Raw genomic sequence first — 20,627 nt, 5'->3', positions numbered from 1 at the left:
CTTATTCTTTCTACGAATGATGGATCTTCTCTTTGGCTTCATGTCAAACATGCACACGTAATGAAAAGACGCTGTCGATAATAATAATAATAATAATAATAATAATAATAATAATATGAAATATTACTAGCTAACTCGTGTGTGTATTTCGACAATATAATTTTATATTATTATGTGGAAATAAGTAAGGCTGGCTGGCGCCCGCCCCCTAATTATTTCGATGCGCCTTATGGGTCGACGGTGTCCAACGTTGGTCCCATCTCACTATCACCTCCTGTTCTCTCGATATAAGTTATCGACATTTTGCCTAAAGAGGGCTCTGCCGTAGCTCCATGACTACCCGTTACAATGACTCTTCGTTTATTCTGCATTATTTTTCTGAGTACTATGAGTGCATACTGTCCAACGTTGCTCCCATCATTCTACAATTTCCCGTTCTCTCGATATAAATTGCTAGTATTTATTTGTAAGGGAGATACGGCGTTACAATTATTGCGTTTGAACAAGAATTGAGGAAGATATTGGCTTGCCACAAACAACTATTATTATTATTATTATTATTATTATTATTATTTTTATAATTATTATTGTTATTATTGTTTTACTTACCACTAATGTTGCCTACCTTTATTTGCAATGCAATGTGTTACTAAAAAGCAAATCAAATAACACTCCTCGCCATTCACGCTCCCGAACTCGGAATACATGATTTACAGTTCTCTGTGTTAGAGGAAAGCACATTTATTATATTATTCTTTCAAATAACACGTTTCACAAGTTACTTCACTTTCAATGTGTAATTTCATATCATCACTAACAATCATCTTGTCCCGATACCAAAATAACCCCCTCCTGCAAAAAAAAAAAAAGCCTGACCGTAGCGAAAGGGCGTGAACCTTCTTTATGCGATTAATCGGGTCCAATATTTCAATAAGTCTCTGCACACAAATATTTCAGTAAAAGAGGAAAAGTTATTCAAACTTTCTGAATACCTATTTATGGGCGAAATTTGGTTCCTTTGAAAGTTTTTAAGAGTTTGAAGGGCCGCCATTTTGAACATTTTCATCTGATTATTCTGGTTAATGAACTCAAGATATTTCAACAATTAATGTTTGTGCCAAGTTTCGTCTCAATCCGCTGAAAATTAGGGTGGTTATGGCATTGACAAATAGCGTTATATATATGGAGATAGACAGATAAATAGACACACATAGGGAGAGAGAAAAAGTGTTTTGCTCCCTTCTCCCTTCTCGCACCTGTGGTGCGTCAGAGCTAAACCGGGCCCCTTTGCAAAACGTATTGATCAGCCTAACCTAAACACAAACCTCTTACTTGCTAACGTAGAAACGTGGTCGGGAGGTGTAAGGCATGTAGAAATTGTATTTTTAATAACCATGAGTATGGTCCGCTTCCATGTTTTTCTTTTTACTTTTTGCAGCTACGTCGGAACGTTCAATTTTTATTCTTTACTAATTGCAAATGGCGTTTACATTCAAAATATGAGGAATTTTGGTGGCATTTGTTCGGATATTCTTCTCTTTTGAAATGAAGAAAAGAACAAAAGCAATGCGCAAAGACAAAAAGTATTATCAGTACTAAACATTTCATAACAATTGCTACGAAAAACTAAATACGACCTCTTTTACCATCTCTCATGAGCTGCATGTATTATTAACAAAAAAATTTTTAAAAATGTCCTTACTGAAGATTCGAATTGGCGACCCTTGCATTTGTAAGCCTGCACCTTAACCATTACACCAACATCATGACATGATGAACGTTTAGTTGTCCGCGTATTTGTTGTGTTTGTATTTTATGTTCCCACTTCAACAATTTTTACTATTTTTTGTAAGTTTAACAGCTGTTTCTGGCTTTCTCTTTCGGTGTCGTCCTTTATTTACACTATGCACTATTCGTATTCACAGCTTGTGCACCTCTGCAATGTCTTATTCAGATTAAACGTTTCTTTTTGCCCCTCAGTAAACATTTGATTGATTTAATTCTCATACTCTCCAGAGATGGAGCGCAGGAATCCAGACTCGAAAAATAGGTGTACATTTACTTTCCTGACAGATAATACCTCTGTTGTATCAGCTGTTTTGGTTATTAGTTACTAGATTTAATATTATTGTGTGTGCTTTAATTCTGTAAATAACCTTAAAATTCTGAATGAATTGTACACAATGACTTTGTAAATAACTTACAAAAAATAAATAAAAATAAAAGCTTGCAATTAGGTTTAGTTAAAAACAAGCAAAGTGCAATTCAGGAGAGTGTTCGAAAAAAAAAAACGGTTTAAATCTACAGGTCATCTTATGGCAGTAATGTTGTATGCACTAGATACATTTCCACAATTTATTTTCAATTTTCCTAGATAAATTGTGAACAAAGCGTATTCAATGTACATTTTTTATAACACTAATTTCTGCTACGAACTGTCTTCACTCTACACTGAAGAGGAGTAATTCGGATCACTGTCAGCGACTGAGTTTGCTAGAATGATTTGTTCGCAATAATCTAGAAAAATTATTTAGTGAATCTGCAAAACTTCTGAAATTATATTAACTGTACCTATGGCGTCAGCAAAAAACGAAAATGTTTCTTCCACATCAAAAAGAATTGACACTTTCAAGGAATTGAATGTCTCAAGGAAGTTTATCACCATTGGTTATGCTTGCCATCGAAAAAGACCTGACAATAAGAACACTTGAGTTGAGTTTAACGTCCCGTTCAGCAGCGAGGCTATATGAGACGTGGACCTACTTAATAATGCGAAATCCGAACCACATGAGCTCCCGCCGGGAATCGAACCCAGGTCTCCCACGCCAAAGGCGAGTACGCTCACCCCTTAGCCACGAAGGAGCTCATAAGAATACTAGAGTTCAACTAGCATGTATTAGGCAGATTTGCTTCAATCAAAGAGAGAAGAATGAACTTACTAATTAAATAAGGCGATTAATCAGATAAAATGTTCATTTTTTATTTTTAAAAAATATAATTTTATTTAATATTTCACATAGCATTTGAATCTAAAGTTATGCTGATTAGTCAATGATTCCACTTTATATCTTCTGTCTCCGATCGTTCGTACTGGAATACCCGAAACCACAATCCACCGGCCGCCACTGAATACGCTGAATGAAGAAGATCTATCTACAACGTTATATTCTGTACCAAAGTTTGATGTTCTATGCAGTGAAGTAGTAGAAAATTCAAATGCAAGGAAGAACTGTGCCCTTGCACACTCAAGAAAAACGAAGGTCAATGTGCAAGGGAAATTTTCATCTCAAAACCTGCATGGTTTGCACATAGGGAAGAAAAATGAAAAGAAACAAAAAAACGTCGCCCAAGAAGTGAAGCAAAGCTCCGAGGTAAAAAAAGAAGTAACTGCGAGTAAATTGCAATTAAGTAACAAACGACGCGTTTTGATTCTTGGAGATAGTCGTGCTAGAAATATAGCTAACCTACAGTAGTATTGGCCTGACTTGATCGCGTTTTGGACTTTGACCCAGACCTTTGTGACGTTGTAGGTAAAAGGTCAATGACCTAAACTCGGGATCAATGACCTAGGACCACCCCCTCTAAAATTTGACAGGGGTACCATGGCCCACCCCTAAATTTTGGCAGGGGTACATAGGACCACCCCCCTTAAATTTTGGAAATTGCCAAATCTAAAAATCGGACGTGGTAGCCTAGGACAATAGTATGTACCTCTATCAGTATTGGGGGTCTATGTCGTTCCCTTTCATGGGTAAAAAATTGCCAAAAATTCAAATTTCGGGAGTTTTGACCTAATTTATCCCCTTTGATGAGGTGTTACTATCCTATATAGTTATATGGGCGTATACAAGGGTCCATTCCCTTTCATAAGATATGGGTATATTTGTGCACCCCTTTAAAAATTTGGGAGGGGTACCATGGCCCACCCCTAAATTTTGGCAGGGGTACATAGGACCACCCCCCTTAAATTTTGGAAATTGCCAAATCTAAAAATCGGACGTGGTAGCCTAGGACAATAGTATGTACCTCTATCAGTATTGGGGGTCTATGTCGTTCCCTTTCATGGGTAAAAAATTGCCAAAAATTCAAATTTCGGGAGTTTTGACCTAATTTATCCCCTTTGATGAGGTGTTACTATCCTATATAGTTATATGGGCGTATACAAGGGTCCATTCCCTTTCATAAGATATGGGTATATTTGTGCACCCCTTTAAAAATTTGGGAGGGGTACCTTGGCCCACCCCTTAAATTTTGGAAATTTCCCAATTTAAACATTTGGTATTATAGTACCGGACCCTAATATGTATTATGATAAATTTGGGTGGTCCACCTCGTTCCCTTTTAGGGGTACAAAATTGCCAAAATATAAACGTAAGCAATACGTTGTACCACGTGTTTGGTCTTTTGGCCCAATTTTTCCTCTTGGATGAGGTCCTACTATAGAGATGCCACATTGTCTTGATACTTAGTCTTCCTTTCCAAGCGCTGTTATCGGCTGAAGGAATTCCACTCTTTCGTCATCCGTAGAGCAATGTTGCCGCACTTCAGAACGCGAATCTTGCGGTCAGTACAGAACGTGCGAATTCTATACGATAGTTTCTTGTTTTTAAATCTGGCAATAGCGTAGACGACTGCAAGGTTCTCTCGCTCAGCAAAAGCTCTACCCTTATTGGCTCAACGCGTGGGTGTGTCGAGGGTGTGAGCTTTAGTTCGCATTTTTGCCACGGCTCAAGACATATTGGCAGCATAATACCTTATATGGTTATATGGTTATGTATAGGAGTCTATTCCCTATCATAATACAGGTACATTTGTGCACCCCTTTAAAAATTTGGGAGGGGTACCTTGGCCCACCCCTTAAATTTAGAAATTGTTTATTTCACACACTGTAACCAATAACCGTGAAAATAAGTGCCTCCTACCATGAAAAATATACAGTTTACCGTATTTCAAGAATAATGGTAGGAGACCGTTTTTCTGTCAGATACTTATGTCGGGCATGCGCATTGGAGAAAAAATCACATGTGCGAGGCGACGATTCACGGCGCGCAGATTCGGTTGTGTTGTGCTTTGTTTTGTTTGTGTATTGGTTGGTTGGTTTTGATTAGTGCGTGGTTTTTCTGTGTGATGTACATACTACAACTGCTGAAGATAACTTGAAAATCGAACATTAAGCAAGGTAATGTATGAAAAAGCATCATGTTAACATGTGAATTTTGTTCAGTGAGAAACAAAACTTTAGTTGCCTATGTGAAACACATGCAATTGCATTCAAATGTCCCTAATTATGCTTTTCCTTGTGGTAGACAATTCTGCACACGTACATTTAAAACATATTCGGGATTTAGATCTCATGTTTTACGTGATCATGTATTCCAGAGAAAATATGAAATAGAAAGTGTTTCCAAAGTACAGGGTATTATTAAGTGCAAAGAACCATCATGTAGCAAAAGTTTCGAAAATATCAGAACATTAATAGCACATTTGAAGGTCCATATAGATGCTTCTGATGTAATACAATGTCCTTATTTGAACTGTAGAAAAAACTTTGCAAACAAGAGTACTTTTGCATCACATGTATCAAGATATCATAGGTCAAGTATTTCAAATTCAGCAAGTGCAAGGTCAATTTGTTTCGAAGAGAAAACCGTCACAGAACAAAATCTAAGCCCACTACAAAATTGCGTGGAATGGGATTTTCAATCGGGAGAATTAGATGATAAGACTGACAATGAGTTACGTGGCTTGGAAATATATAAAAAGCAATATGAGAAGAACTTGTCTCTTTTCTATTTAAAACTGCAGGGAAAACATCTTTTACCGGCTTCAACGATTCAACATATATTAGAAGAAATAAACCTAATTCACATGTCAGCTCAGCAGTACAGTGGAAATGTCTTACGTTCTACATTAAAAGATTTACAGGTTTCGGATGATATAATTAATGCTGCAATGAGTGCTATATCCGAATCTGATCTTTTTAATAAATGCCATAACACCAAGCTCAGGAACGTCACAACACGGGATACGCTTTATTCCAAAGAGTTTGGATTCGTAAAACCAGTTCAAATATATTTGGGTCATGATGAAAACCAAAAGCCTCGTTTCGAGCAATATGTACCAATAATGGATTCTATTAAGTCTCTATATGTACATCACGGTGCCCACTTTAATTTCAGTACAAGTGGTAATTTTGCAGAGCTAGGACACAAAAACATTTACAGGGATGTCCATGATGGGTTAGTGTTTCAGTCAAATGAATTTTTCAAAGATAAATCTTTCCAGGTAATTTTATACCAAGATTCTTTCGAGGTTGTGAATCCATTGGGTTCAGCCCGAAGAAAACACAAAATTTTAGCGGTGTACTTTACTCTGGCCAATTTTGATGCTTTCAAACGTTCTATCACTGATCATATGCAGCTTGTATTGCTTTGCCCTGAGACTGATGTTAAAAGGTTTGGCCAGGATAAAGTGTTTTCTTGCTTAGTTGAGGATATTAAGCAGATGGAGGAAGAAGGGATTAGCGTATCTGATGACTTGAAAATAAAAGGAACTATTTTATGTATAGTAGGAGACAATCTAGGTTCACATTTTATTGGAGGCTTCGTTGAGAACTTCAGTTCTAATTATTGGTGTAGGTATTGTCTAGTTACCAATGAAGAATTCCAAGTATATCCTTACAAGGAATCTGACACAAGAACTGTTGAATCTTACGAAAATGAAGTTTAAAAAGTCCAAGAAAGCCCACAAACTATAGCTTCAAAAGGCATAAAATTTAATTCATGCTTTAATAATCTAACACACTTTCATGTATGTAAGCCTGGTTTGCCTCCTTGCATTGGACACGACCTATTTGAAGGTATAGTGGCGTATGATTTATTTTTGTACATTGAATATTTTGTTAAAGACCTTAAGTGGTTCACGTACAAACAATTGAATAGGCATATCAATATTTTTAAATATAAAAACTCTTATGGAAAACCTTCTGAGGTAAATACAACGTCATGCAAAGTTAGTGGTTCAGCCGTTCAAAACTGGGTTTTCTTAAGACTGCTACCATTTTTCGTTGGAAAATTTGTTCGTGATGAAACAAATGCCGTGTGGATTCTACTCATAAAATTGAAAGAAATAGTTGAGCTTGTTTGTTCTCCTACCATTTCCGTTGAGCAAGTAGCAGATCTGAAAGTACGAATTGAAGAATACTTATATGACAGAAAATATGCATTTCAAAACTCGCCCTTAAGACCCAAACATCACTTTCTGTCGCACTATCCACAGCTCATTTTGAACTTTGGCCCATTAATTAGATTATGGACTCTTAGGTTTGAAAGCAAACATTCTTACTTTAAGCGGTGTGCCAGAAATCTGCACAATTTCAAACATGTGTGTAAAACCCTGAGTAAGCGTCACCAGCTTCTACAAGCATTTTATAATGAAGGGTCATTGTTTCCTTTAGCTATTCAAGTTAAAAAAGGATTGCCGTATGAGAAGGAAGCTTGTGCTGAAGACATTCAGGAGGCTATTGCTAATAGTGACTTTGAGGATTTGCCTGGTGGAAAGGTAACTAGTAAACAAGTAGAGTTTCAAGGTACCGTGTATAGCAAGGGACAGTACGTTGCAGTAGGTGAAACATGTGATGGCTCTTTATTTGGGAAAATCCTACTTGTACTGAGCAACAATACTCAAGTATATTTTGTAGCTAGTGTTCATCAATTTTCTTATTCACATTGGTTAGGACTTTACAAGCAGGTATCAATGGAACTGAAGAAAATTTGCGTGAAAGTGTCTGAACTAGTTGATTATTACCCACTTACAGCCTACCGATACAACGCTGACGCCAGATTATATATTTCCTTGCATCACGCTTTGTGTATATAGAGTAAAACCGACCTTGTACTTCACTCAATGCAATAAAAAACAGTGAGAAAAACTTTTACTGTGTATATGATACAATGTTGTAGATTCGGTACGAGTAATTCGACAACTGTGTGTGTGTTCTGACGAATGTGTCAATATGTTACTGATATCAGTATTTTAATCCCATAACTTTTAGAAGAGAGAGAGTGATGGATGAAATTAAACTGAGAATTCTGCACGTGCTGCCAAAATTAAATGCAGTTTCATTAACGTCATTATTGGAGAAGTTGCAAGAATGTGGAGTCGAAGAGGAGGAGGATTTGAAATATATGGAGGAGCGTGATCTTCTCACAGTTTTAAAACCAATACAGGCAAGAAAACTGTTGGAGAGCTGGAAAGGAGAAGGTACGTTAGTGATTAAACACTTTATCATGATAACATTAGGGACCTTCAAAAATAGTAGATAATCATAATTTTGGATATTTTAGACACCCTGTCCTAAAAGTAGCAATTTGTAATTAAAGGTAGCTACACAATCATTAAATCCTTCCCCTTAATATTACGTAATCAAAAATCACGTTTTTCAAATATTGTAATTTTTGGGAGGTTTTCTAAAAAAAACTGCGTTTTCTAACATACTGTTCTTCCCTCTGACGCTAGAAATAGAATAGGGTATGTGAAAACGTAATAATTTGGTAAGAAGCTGTAGTCAGGTTCCATTGACAGAGTGATGGGTTTAGTTATTTGCAGTGTGGTGTGAAATACTGCGATAGACTTTACTTTTTACGACGAATCCGTTGAGGTGTATATCATGTATGTCGGACAAGGGTGTCTGTAATCCAGACATTTCCGGAAGTGACTGGAATGGAAGCCACTTTTACAAGCCAATCCAATAATATATATGAACATTCATATTTGTTAACATTTCCATAGCTATTCACAAAAGCTGCACTTATGTCCGGATAGAAAGTTATTCCAGACAATAGTCCGTATATGTCCGAAAGTGAAGCGGCTCGTGATTAATTCGGACACTATTGCCCGGACTTGGTAATCCAGAAATAACCGAAGTGACTGCTTTGGATTCTACTTTTGAAAGCCAATCCAATAATGTATAAAAATTAATCTTTGATAACATTTTTGTAGCTAAACCCAAAAACTGCTCTTCTCTCCGGATTGAAACTTAGTCCGGACATGTTCGATAGATTTTACTCTTCACGATCGATCCGTTGGTATATATATATATATATATATATATATATATATATATATATATATATATATATATATATATATATATATATATGTATATGTCAAATAACCCTAAAAGTAATCCAGACATTGTTGTTCCAAAGTTACTGCTGTGGATTGCACTATTCAAGGCTAATCTCATAATATAGCAATAATAAGCCATATCTAATAGCATTTTCATTGCTAAACCCAAAATTTGTACCTGTAATTGGAAATGTCGTGAAGTTTTTACAACCTATCTCTCTTAACTAGTATTTACCGTTGTCGTTTGCTTTTCTATGTACTTTGATATGTTAAGGAACTATCTAGCATGTTTTATTATTTTACAGTAACTAAGAAAGACGATTTTCCATAATGTGTACCACTGGTTGTATAATGTCTTCCTTTCTTATCATGTAAGTCATAACGAGATCAAAGGTACATGAATATCACCATTATTCTTCATGTAAATCATTGGCAATGATAGCAGAGGAAAGGAGTCTTTCTTTACTTTTAGCTATCAGTTTAACTTTATTTATTTATTTACGTTACGTCCTTGCAGATTGTGAAATGTCATGTAAGACACGAGATATTCACAAGTTTTTTCGACAATTTATTTCCAATTTCCTTGGTGGTCGGCAGTTTCGGATAAGGGGAGACGAGGTAGGGATTTTTAGTGTATTGAAGATCCATGCAACCCCTCACGACGCTCCGGGGTGAAAATTGAACACCGCGACTATGATCGTACTCATCCTGGCCAGAGGATTTACGCCCCTCCTACTCGCGACAGAAACGTTTCCCCAGTATGCGGTTTGCCCTGTTCAACGCAGAATCAAAACGCATGTTAGCTTTTAAAACAAAAAAAGAAAGAAAAAAACTGATTCTTCTTCATTTAAGGAAATATTTACAAACCGTGGATCGGATAATCGATTTTTTTTTAAAGGTAGATTCTGAGAAAGTTCCGATTCCGAAATGTGTTTAAGTAAGAACAATATTTTGCTCAAGATTTTATTTTCAGAGTGGCCTCAAATCGCACTTTTGAGAAGCTAATTTTCAAAACTTTCCCGTGGGAGGACCCCCGGCTCGAACACTACCAAATGGAAATTCTGAGTAAATATCCATATGTGCAACAAATAAATGTGTTTTGGGGTAATGCACCATTTACATTGAGGGGGAGGGGGACGATTTTTAAAGAGCGACTAATCAATTCACACTTTACTGTACTTAAATTTTACATGATCTGCTTTTGAATGTACGGGAAATTTTGCTCTCCAAGGCTGTTGGACACCCTGATTTTTTTTTTTTTTAATACTGGGATTTTGGTAAAAGCTATACTGGAAATATATAACTAGAATTCCTAAACTCAATATCTGTTGATACCCTGAAGAATTGCCTTTTAAAAATAAAAAAGAATTTTGAAAACCCTGTATATTTTTTCGATTTGTACCCAAATTTCGGTGGGCACAAGAGAATACTTCCAAAAAGATTACCCTATGAATTTTGTCCAAATCGGTTGAGTACGGGCGGAGATATAGGCCGGGTAACACAAAAATTAACTTTGAAAAAATACAAAAATATTTAAAACCCCCATGTATATTTTTCTCTACAGTGTAAAAACAGGCGGGACTAAACTAAGTATCATTAGAAGCCTACCCACAAAATTTGGAGTATCGATTGAATAAATTTCGAATTTACAGAAATATCCATTTCGAAACCTACCTGCGCCTGTAAGTCTTGCCGAAAGTAATTGTTTCAATATATATCTAATTTGCGAACAGGTGGGTATCCACACTCAGGTTCTTTCGAAAGAAAATTTGACTTCAGACCAGGGTTGGCTGGTTTAAACCAGCTGGTTTTTTCAAAAAAACCAACTGGTTTAAACCAAAAAGAAAAATGCTTTAAATCGTGTGAACTTCATGGTGACGTTTCCACATATCAAACCATCTGCATTAGTTTTATCTCCTTTTCACCTTTTAATCAAGGTGTCCCACGTTCAATTCTCGGTCGAATCGAACCATAACCCTTCTTTCATGTGTAAACCCAGTAGCGGTTTGGATGCCACTTTTAAAGCGAAAGTCGTCTTTATTACCTCGGTATTACATAAAGATGTTAAACCTAAATATACGAAACGAAGCCAAATTGTATGTTTGTGCTTGCCTGAATGCTTGTTGCTTTATAAAGAAGCAAAGGTGCCTAAATATATTGATAGACATTGGCAAAATTTATCGACTGCCTACGTAGCTTCCAACATTAGCTTAGATTGGACTTCGTTTTAATTTTATTGAATGATATCTACATACTAAATTTGGAATTTAATACCTCAGTTTTAGCGTACTGATTATGATACGTTGACCTTAGATTTTACATGCAAAGCAATAACAGGATTTGCTTTGCATTTAAAGTAATAACAGGATTTTCCCAATGGCTTCCGCGGGAGTTTCCCGAATTGTATGTAATTCTGTATAATGGTTTCACTTGTGCAACTATTTATCTTTTTGTCCTAAAATGATTCTTGACAATTATATTAACAAGTATGTAAAGATCAGTAAAACGTATTTTTATCAGGAGTCCTTCGTGAGTGAGTCGACAGACTTTGTATTTGTGGCCAATTAGTCCCGGTTTGGAGTCCAAATGGAGGACAATTTCTCTCGGATGTAAGCAGGGAAGCTGTTTGGATCCCGCTTTAAGCTTATAAAGACCCCTTCCAGCATAACCCTGTCGTTGCATAATAACAGCAAGGCGAAAGAGACTTATTTCTGTCCATATGTAATATAAATACATAGAACAAATTATTAAAAAAAAAAAAAAAACTGGTTTAACAAACAAACATAAAAAACGTTTTTTTTTTTGTTTTTCCAATAAAAACCATGGCTTTTGCCAACCCTGCTTCACACCCAACTAGGTGAACCCTGTCTTGATATCTTCATTTATTAACACGTTATGGCTAAAAGAAAGAAAAAAAAAACAGGTTTCGAATTTTGTTCTTTGAACACACGGCCCTCTCCCATCGATATATATTGGGGATGGGATTGATATTCTGGGAATATGTAACTTATATTGTACCTAATCACTGGAGCACAGGACCAAAGCAATTCGGGATGGGGATTGATTTTGCATCAATCTCTTTTTTCGCGTCACCCCTTTCCTTCCTCATCTTCACCCACGAGATGTCAGCAATTCTGGAAACTAGTCACTCCCTCATGCGAATGCGTATTTCCTGGTATATTTTTAGTGCAGTAATGTTAAGTGTATAAAACCCGCTGTCTAGTTTACATACATGCATAAAAGTATCATTTGAGTTATTCTCGTGCATTGGAATGATTATTGTTGTCATGTTGCTGACATGATTTTTGTTATGGGTATTTTCAGGACAAGCGAAAACACAAGAAGTACCGCCCACAACCCGGGAAGAGAACAATGGGCCCATACTTAATGAACAGGTTAAACCAATATCAGTTTCAAACGTAGATCCTGACTGGGCGAATAAATTTGAAATTCCGTGGCAAGCAATGCCACCTGGATTATTTAATTTTCATTACATGCGCAACAAACATGCACAGCCTAGGAACATTATAATTCAAAATAATGAAATAGAATATGTAAACTCAACTAAGTTCTTAGGAATTTGGATAGATAAAAATCTTTCCTCGGATGTGCAGATAACTAAGCTTAGTAAAAAATTAAACCAAATATATTTCGCAATTAAAGTTCTTAAAAATGTTTTAAGAGAGTCTACTTTAAAAACAATTTACTTTGGATTATTCCAATCGAATTTAACATATGGTATTATATTTTGGGGAAATACACACAAGGTCAAAGTCATCTTTACGATACAGAAACGAATAATAAGATTGATGGCAACTGCTAAACCAAAAGATCATTGCAAACCAATATTTAAAAAACTTCGTATACTTCCAGTACCCTGTTTGTATATTTTAAATCTATTGATATTTGTAAAGAAACACCTACAAGGTATCCTTACGCGAGTAGAACAGCAACATGATCATGACACAAGAAACAAAGAAAACTTTTCTATTGTAGAACACAGAACAGTATTATATGAAAAAGGATGTAAATACGCGGGTATCATGCTTTACAATAAACTTCCGAAAGAAATAAAAACTCAGGACTCTGTTGCTAAATTCAAAAAAGAACTTCAGAAATATTTATTACAACATTGCTTTTACTCGGTAGAGGAATACATGAACTGCTAAGTAAATAGAAACGTTACAGGATATACAGTAAATCAATGTCATTACTTGCTTTTAGCATTACATATTTGTTGGAGGGTTTCTAAATACACTGCAAGTAATAATTGCTAAGTTTATTTTTAACAATGATGTCATGTAAAATGTATAGTGTAATAAGATGTAAGAAGTAAGGCTTAATTACTAACCTAGTGTATGTAATTTTCACTATTATTGTTTCTTTTACTTCTGTATTCATATATAAATGACGTGTCCGCTTCATATGCATTGTATTACAGTGCTAAATGTATGAAAAAAGGACGAAATAAATACAATACAATACAATTATTAAATAGTTTGAAACGAGGTGAGAGACCTAACCCAAAATTTAGAAGAGAAATGGTTAGAGTAGTTGTGAATCATATTCACAGAATATGTAAAAGACCTCAGAAACGGCATACCAACATCATAGCCCGAAAAATTGAACAAAAGTATCCTGAGTCATTCGAAGATAAAATTCAAGGTATAATTGTTGGAAGCGGATGGAGTTCTCTTCAGCAGGAACTAACCGCACGGTCAGAAAATTTGAACAGGGCCATTGATCCTGTGAGAACAACTGCAGATACAGAGGTGCGGAATAAAGCAACACGGCAGGTTTCAAGAGATTCTTACGGGTGTGTCAACTGGCAGCCCGAAAAACCAGATGATAATGATAATGAAGCTAACGAATATTATCAACAAAGAGTATTGATAAATTCGGGAGCATCCATACCAGACATTATGTCGAAATTTCCATCCCTTCTGCAAGTTAATGAACTGTTAACTCATGTAGAGAAACTGACTTCCTTCAAGATAAGGGATGCATTAGAGAATGCTTTTTGCAACAAGGGTCCACGGATCTTTACATTTTTTGAGAGATCAAATGTTGAACGGGTTCGGAAAGCAATAAGTGAAATATACAATTACGCTGAAAGTACTGCTGATGACCATGCACAAGGTTTGGATGTAAATAGAGATCCAGGAGCAATAGTTCATCTGCTGGAAACCTATTTTGGTGAAAGCGGAATTCTTTTTAAATTCGTTGAGGTAAGCATCTTTCATATATATATATATATATATATATATATATATATATATATATTCGTTTTAAGATTTTTTTGTGTGTGTGAAGAGGAACATAAATGACAACGAGTGTGTGTTAGGCTATATAGTGATATGTAATCATTATTTATTGTTCATTATCTAGTACAGTTTATGCACTGACCTGAAAAAGTCAGAAACTTTAGCACTAAAAAGAAGGAAAAAAAAGAAACTTGAAATTTTACAGAAAACTTCAAAAACTTGAAATTGTCAGGGAATTTTTATTTTACACTTTTTGTTTTTATCATGCATTTTAAACCTTTATTTTGACACAGTAAGTGCGTATCATGTAATAACGCCATCTTAAAGAAGTATAGCGACTTGTCGATGATATTCACTTTTCGGTTTTTAAAACGCCTTTCAGAACAGGGTTTTCAATGACAGAATTCATGCAATTGATTTCGGTATTCAGGTCATTAGAATGCTCTTGCCTGCATTAAGACAATAGCAGAGTTTGAGAAGTCTGAGGATATCATTACGACGAGTTACGACTAAAGTTTCAGAACTCTTATGAATCTGTAACTTTTTACTACCAGAACAACAGTTGTTATATTGTGTTCGGATACTTACAAAAATGTCATGCGTTGCACATAAATATTGTAAGCCTTGTTCGGAAACTAGAGCACTTGTTTCCACTCTTATTATTATTGCAACACTGAGTTTAGATACAATGCTCATATTAGTCAGCTATCAAATGAGGACTCAATTATTAACCACGATTCAAATTAAGAGTCAATTAATCACTTGTGAATATAAACATATTTAAGGCAAATTGACAGAAAAATTGATTGCGTCACTTTCAACTCTGACTTCGATGATTTGAGAGAGATAATTATGAATATGTCGAAAAGAAATTCTTCATTTAAATACAGACTCTGTCGATGAGAATTTGTAACCCATATTTGGACAAGATTTTAAGATCCGTTGAAAAAGTTGGCCGTGGCGCGGGGGTTTGGGAGGTAGTGTGTGTTTGTGTGTATTTAAAAATTGGAAGTTTGCGTAAAGTAATCTAGAAAATCTGAAAAAATCAGGGAATATATTACAGCCAAACTAGAAGGAACCAAGCATTAGTAGTAGATTTAACGTATCCCCCTTTTGCAAAACATTTACATGAGTACGTTTGATTATATAATTCAGTACGTTTTAGACTTTATTACATTGTTATTTTTGTCATTTATATCAATTTAATTTTTGATCTAGTTGAATAGGTTCGCTTGATATAACTACTGAAACAATCAATTGTACTACATTTGTAATTCAAACTCGTTATTTGATGGCTAAATTACATGTAAGACCAAATGCCGTTGCAAAACTACAAGCATTACAAACGCCACAGTTTTATTTTTATTTTTTTTTTTTTTTATATTCAACGGTTGAGTTTGTTTCAATTGATGCCTTATATCTTCAGAAAGAACTAGTCCAGCTTTTTTTTCTAATCATTGTGCGATTTGCCAATCAACATAATTTGTTCGTAATAATATTTCAGTTACTTCCGCATATAATATCATATAAGATATACTTGCTCATCAGTTGAGTTTAGTGCCATTATTTTCAAGTTATTATTATTATTATTATTATTATTATTATTATTATTATTATTATTATTATTATTATTATGATGAGCAAGTATATCTTATATGATATTATATGCGGAAGTAACTGAAATATTATTACGAACAAATTATGTTGATTGGCAAATCGCACAATGATTAGAAAAAAAAGCTGGACTAGTTCTTTCTGAAGATATAAGGCATCAATTGAAACAAACTCAACCGTTGAATATAAAAAAAAAAAAAATAAAAATAAAACTGTGGCGTTTGTAATGCTTGTAGTTTTGCAACGGCATTTGGTCTTACATGTAATTTAGCCATCAAATAACGAGTTTGAATTACAAATGTAGTACAATTGATTGTTTCAGTAGTTATATCAAGCGAACCTATTCAACTAGATCAAAAATTAAATTGATATAAATGACAAAAATAACAATGTAATAAAGTCTAAAACGTACTGAATTATATAATCAAACGTACTCATGTAAATGTTTTGCAAAAGGGGGATACGTTAAATCTACTACTAATGCTTGGTTCCTTCTAGTTTGGCTGTAATATATTCCCTGATTTTTTCAGATTTTCTAGATTACTTTACGCAAACTTCCAATTTTTAAATACACACAAACACACACTACCTCCCAAACCCCCGCGCCACGGCCAACTTTTTCAACGGATCTTAAAATCTTGTCCAAATATGGGTTACAAATTCTCATCGACAGAGTCTGTATTTAAATGAAGAATTTCTTTTCGACATATTCATAATTATCTCTCTCAAATCATCGAAGTCAGAGTTGAAAGTGACGCAATCAATTTTTCTGTCAATTTGCCTTAAATATGTTTATATTCACAAGTGATTAATTGACTCTTAATTTGAATCGTGGTTAATAATTGAGTCCTCATTTGATAGCTGACTAATATGAGCATTGTATCTAAACTCAGTGTTGCAATAATAATAAGAGTGGAAACAAGTGCTCTAGTTTCCGAACAAGGCTTACAATATTTATGTGCAACGCATGACATTTTTGTAAGTATCCGAACACAATATAACAACTGTTGTTCTGGTAGTAAAAAGTTACAGATTCATAAGAGTTCTGAAACTTTAGTCGTAACTCGTCGTAATGATATCCTCAGACTTCTCAAACTCTGCTATTGTCTTAATGCAGGCAAGAGCATTCTAATGACCTGAATACCGAAATCAATTGCATGAATTCTGTCATTGAAAACCCTGTTCTGAAAGGCGTTTTAAAAACCGAAAAGTGAATATCATCGACAAGTCGCTATACTTCTTTAAGATGGCGTTATTACATGATACGCACTTACTGTGTCAAAATAAAGGTTTAAAATGCATGATAAAAACAAAAAGTGTAAAATAAAAATTCCCTGACAATTTCAAGTTTTTGAAGTTTTCTGTAAAATTTCAAGTTTCTTTTTTTTCCTTCTTTTTAGTGCTAAAGTTTCTGACTTTTTCAGGTCAGTGCATAAACTGTACTAGATAATGAACAATAAATAATGATTACATATCACTATATAGCCTAACACACACTCGTTGTCATTTATGTTCCTCTTCACACACACAAAAAAATCTTAAAACGAATATATATATATATATATATATATATATATATATATATATATGAAAGATGCTTACCTCAACGAATTTAAAAAGAATTCCGCTTTCACCAAAATAGGTTTCCAGCAGATGAACTATTGCTCCTGGATCTCTATTTACATCCAAACCTTGTGCATGGTCATCAGCAGTACTTTCAGCGTAATTGTATATTTCACTTATTGCTTTCCGAACCCGTTCAACATTTGATCTCTCAAAAAATGTAAAGATCCGTGGACCCTTGTTGCAAAAAGCATTCTCTAATGCATCCCTTATCTTGAAGGAAGTCAGTTTCTCTACATGAGTTAACAGTTCATTAACTTGCAGAAGGGATGGAAATTTCGACATAATGTCTGGTATGGATGCTCCCGAATTTATCAATACTCTTTGTTGATAATATTCGTTAGCTTCATTATCATTATCATCTGGTTTTTCGGGCTGCCAGTTGACACACCCGTAAGAATCTCTTGAAACCTGCCGTGTTGCTTTATTCCGCACCTCTGTATCTGCAGTTGTTCTCACAGGATCAATGGCCCTGTTCAAATTTTCTGACCGTGCGGTTAGTTCCTGCTGAAGAGAACTCCATCCGCTTCCAACAATTATACCTTGAATTTTATCTTCGAATGACTCAGGATACTTTTGTTCAATTTTTCGGGCTATGATGTTGGTATGCCGTTTCTGAGGTCTTTTACATATTCTGTGAATATGATTCACAACTACTCTAACCATTTCTCTTCTAAATTTTGGGTTAGGTCTCTCACCTCGTTTCAAACTATTTAATAATTGTATTGTATTGTATTTATTTCGTCCTTTTTTCATACATTTAGCACTGTAATACAATGCATATGAAGCGGACACGTCATTTATATATGAATACAGAAGTAAAAGAAACAATAATAGTGAAAATTACATACACTAGGTTAGTAATTAAGCCTTACTTCTTACATCTTATTACACTATACATTTTACATGACATCATTGTTAAAAATAAACTTAGCAATTATTACTTGCAGTGTATTTAGAAACCCTCCAACAAATATGTAATGCTAAAAGCAAGTAATGACATTGATTTACTGTATATCCTGTAACGTTTCTATTTACTTAGCAGTTCATGTATTCCTCTACCGAGTAAAAGCAATGTTGTAATAAATATTTCTGAAGTTCTTTTTTGAATTTAGCAACAGAGTCCTGAGTTTTTATTTCTTTCGGAAGTTTATTGTAAAGCATGATACCCGCGTATTTACATCCTTTTTCATATAATACTGTTCTGTGTTCTACAATAGAAAAGTTTTCTTTGTTTCTTGTGTCATGATCATGTTGCTGTTCTACTCGCGTAAGGATACCTTGTAGGTGTTTCTTTACAAATATCAATAGATTTAAAATATACAAACAGGGTACTGGAAGTATACGAAGTTTTTTAAATATTGGTTTGCAATGATCTTTTGGTTTAGCAGTTGCCATCAATCTTATTATTCGTTTCTGTATCGTAAAGATGACTTTGACCTTGTGTGTATTTCCCCAAAATATAATACCATATGTTAAATTCGATTGGAATAATCCAAAGTAAATTGTTTTTAAAGTAGACTCTCTTAAAACATTTTTAAGAACTTTAATTGCGAAATATATTTGGTTTAATTTTTTACTAAGCTTAGTTATCTGCACATCCGAGGAAAGATTTTTATCTATCCAAATTCCTAAGAACTTAGTTGAGTTTACATATTCTATTTCATTATTTTGAATTATAATGTTCCTAGGCTGTGCATGTTTGTTGCGCATGTAATGAAAATTAAATAATCCAGGTGGCATTGCTTGCCACGGAATTTCAAATTTATTCGCCCAGTCAGGATCTACGTTTGAAACTGATATTGGTTTAACCTGTTCATTAAGTATGGGCCCATTGTTCTCTTCCCGGGTTGTGGGCGGTACTTCTTGTGTTTTCGCTTGTCCTGAAAATACCCATAACAAAAATCATGTCAGCAACATGACAACAATAATCATTCCAATGCACGAGAATAACTCAAATGATACTTTTATGCATGTATGTAAACTAGACAGCGGGTTTTATACACTTAACATTACTGCACTAAAAATATACCAGGAAATACGCATTCGCATGAGGGAGTGACTAGTTTCCAGAATTGCTGACATCTCGTGGGTGAAGATGAGGAAGGAAAGGGGTGACGCGAAAAAAGAGATTGATGCAAAATCAATCCCCATCCCGAATTGCTTTGGTCCTGTGCTCCAGTGATTAGGTACAATATAAGTTACATATTCCCAGAATATCAATCCATCCCCAATATATATCGATGGGAGAGGGCCGTGTGTTCAAAGAACAAAATTCGAAACCTGTTTTTTTTTCTTTCTTTTAGCCATAACGTGTTAATAAATGAAGATATCAAGACAGGGTTCACCTAGTTGGGTGTGAAGCAGGGTTGGCAAAAGCCATGGTTTTTATTGGAAAAACAAAAAAAAAAACGTTTTTTATGTTTGTTTGTTAAACCAGTTTTTTTTTTTTTTTTAATAATTTGTTCTATGTATTTATATTACATATGGACAGAAATAAGTCTCTTTCGCCTTGCTGTTATTATGCAACGACAGGGTTATGCTGGAAGGGGTCTTTATAAGCTTAAAGCGGGATCCAAACAGCTTCCCTGCTTACATCCGAGAGAAATTGTCCTCCATTTGGACTCCAAACCGGGACTAATTGGCCACAAATACAAAGTCTGTCGACTCACTCACGAAGGACTCCTGATAAAAATACGTTTTACTGATCTTTACATACTTGTTAATATAATTGTCAAGAATCATTTTAGGACAAAAAGATAAATAGTTGCACAAGTGAAACCATTATACAGAATTACATACAATTCGGGAAACTCCCGCGGAAGCCATTGGGAAAATCCTGTTATTACTTTAAATGCAAAGCAAATCCTGTTATTGCTTTGCATGTAAAATCTAAGGTCAACGTATCATAATCAGTACGCTAAAACTGAGGTATTAAATTCCAAATTTAGTATGTAGATATCATTCAATAAAATTAAAACGAAGTCCAATCTAAGC

The 20,627-nt window shown here is 34.8% G+C and overlaps 3 protein-coding genes across 5 annotated transcripts in view; 2 read left to right on the top strand and 1 right to left on the bottom strand.

The window, feature by feature from the left end:
- LOC145690832 (uncharacterized) overlaps nt 1-20,627 on the bottom strand; it is a 294,099-nt gene that overhangs the window by 126,689 nt on the left and 146,783 nt on the right. The window lies entirely within an intron of this gene.
- The window catches only part of LOC145690834 (uncharacterized), an 82,925-nt gene that overhangs the window by 27,456 nt on the left and 34,842 nt on the right, over nt 1-20,627 (top strand). The window lies entirely within an intron of this gene.
- Nucleotides 8,067-14,906, top strand: LOC145688812 (uncharacterized). Its single transcript, XM_081762985.1, has 4 exons — nt 8,067-8,262; nt 12,454-12,586; nt 13,628-14,357; nt 14,832-14,906. The coding sequence occupies exons 1-4, from the start codon at nt 8,067-8,069 to the stop codon at nt 14,904-14,906; spliced, it is 1,134 nt and encodes a 377-aa protein (XP_081619111.1).

This window comes from Thermobia domestica, chromosome 7 (genome assembly GCF_964235325.1).
Source record: "Thermobia domestica chromosome 7, izTheDome1.hap1.1, whole genome shotgun sequence".
NCBI lineage: Eukaryota > Metazoa > Arthropoda > Insecta > Zygentoma > Lepismatidae > Thermobia > Thermobia domestica.
This window is presented reverse-complemented; position numbering and strand designations above follow the sequence as displayed.

Excerpts from the sequence above, each read along its gene's own strand:
- LOC145688812 (XM_081762985.1), top strand. The coding sequence starts at position 8,067 with ATGGATGAAATTAAACTGAGAATTCTGCACGTGCTGCCAAAATTAAAT. Across the intron at positions 12,587-13,627 it reads AATAAATTTGAAATTCCGTG|TTTGAAACGAGGTGAGAGAC; the intron begins GCAAGCAATGCC and ends ATTATTAAATAG. Across the intron at positions 14,358-14,831 it reads TTCTTTTTAAATTCGTTGAG|AATGCTCTTGCCTGCATTAA; the intron begins GTAAGCATCTTT and ends TCAGGTCATTAG.